The sequence below is a fragment of the Caenorhabditis briggsae genome (assembly GCF_000004555.2).
Source record: "Caenorhabditis briggsae complete genome, chrI, whole genome shotgun sequence".
In the NCBI taxonomy this organism is placed as follows: Eukaryota; Metazoa; Nematoda; class Chromadorea; order Rhabditida; family Rhabditidae; genus Caenorhabditis; species Caenorhabditis briggsae.
Genome location: NC_013489.2, coordinates 910351 through 911474, shown reverse-complemented (window position 1 = coordinate 911474; position 1124 = coordinate 910351). Strand labels below are relative to the sequence as shown.

Genomic DNA, 1124 nt, shown 5'->3' with positions numbered 1-1124 from the left:
CTTCGGGATGAGAACGGACCATCGGTGGCTCCAGGACTTTTGAGATTCAGGTGAGAGAAGTTTCTAGAAGTTTTTTGGAATCTTTTTCGAAATCCAAAATTTTCAAATTACAGTGTTGGCATCGAAAACGTCGAGGATATCATTGGAGACTTGAAGCAAGCCTTGGCTCAGCTGTAGTTCTTTTTTCAGTCTTATATTTAGAAAATGATCGATTTCAGAGAATGGTCATCAGGTGTTAATATATCTTCAAGCAGATCGATTGGAATCGATTTGGGAACTACAAACTCATGTGTTGGGGTTTATCAGAATGGAAAGGTGTGTCTTGAGGGTCTCATCTTCAATTCCCCTGGTTTTCAGATCGAAATCATTGCAAATTTCGAAGGAAACCGAACCACACCATCCTATGTGGCATTCAATGAAACTGAACGACTTATTGGTGACGCTGCCAAGGATCAAGCGTCTCGTAATCCAGAAAACACAGTTTCCAACGCAAAACGTCTTATCGGACGTCGTTTCGACGATGAAACCGTCCAAGATGACATTAAGAACTGGCCATTTGTTGTGAAATCGAACGATGGAACACCTGTGATCCAAGTGCAAGTCAAAGGAGAGAACAAGGAGTTCAATGCAGAGGAGATCTCAGCGATGGTGCTTCGAAGGATGAGGAATGTTGCGGAGGCCTATCTCGGGCATGATGTCAAGGATGCAGTGATTACAGTACCCGCCTACTTCAATGATAGCCAACGCCAAGCCACCAAAGACGCGGCTACCATTGCTGGTCTAAACGCTATTCGAATCCTCAATGAGCCAACTGCCGCAGCCTTGGCTTATGGATTGGATCGAGGGATCACAGAAGAAAAGATAGTTTTGATTTTCGATTTGGGAGGTGGAACATGTGATGTATCGATTCTCTCAATCGCCGAAAAGTCTGTCTTCGAAGTTCGCTCCACCGCAGGAGATACGAAACTTGGAGGAGAGGACTTTGATTCCAGACTAGTTGAACACTTTATCACAGAATTCAAGAAAAAGGCTGGAAAAGACATTTCTGAGAATCCACGCGCCATTCGTCGTCTTCGCGACGCCTGTGAGCATGCCAAGCGCACGTTGTCTAGCAAAACCGATGC

General features: G+C 44.8%; 1 protein-coding gene across 1 annotated transcript in view; it reads left to right on the top strand.

Annotated features, from left to right (window-relative positions):
• Nucleotides 1-1124, top strand: part of CBG19481 — a gene marked incomplete at both ends in the record, with an annotated part of 6166 nt that overhangs the window by 2493 nt on the left and 2549 nt on the right. The window contains 2 exons of the mRNA XM_045236717.1: nt 114-176; nt 202-1122. Coding sequence (XP_045096788.1) covers nt 114-176; nt 202-1122 — 984 coding nt within the window. The remainder of the gene's footprint in view (nt 1-113; nt 177-201; nt 1123-1124) is intronic.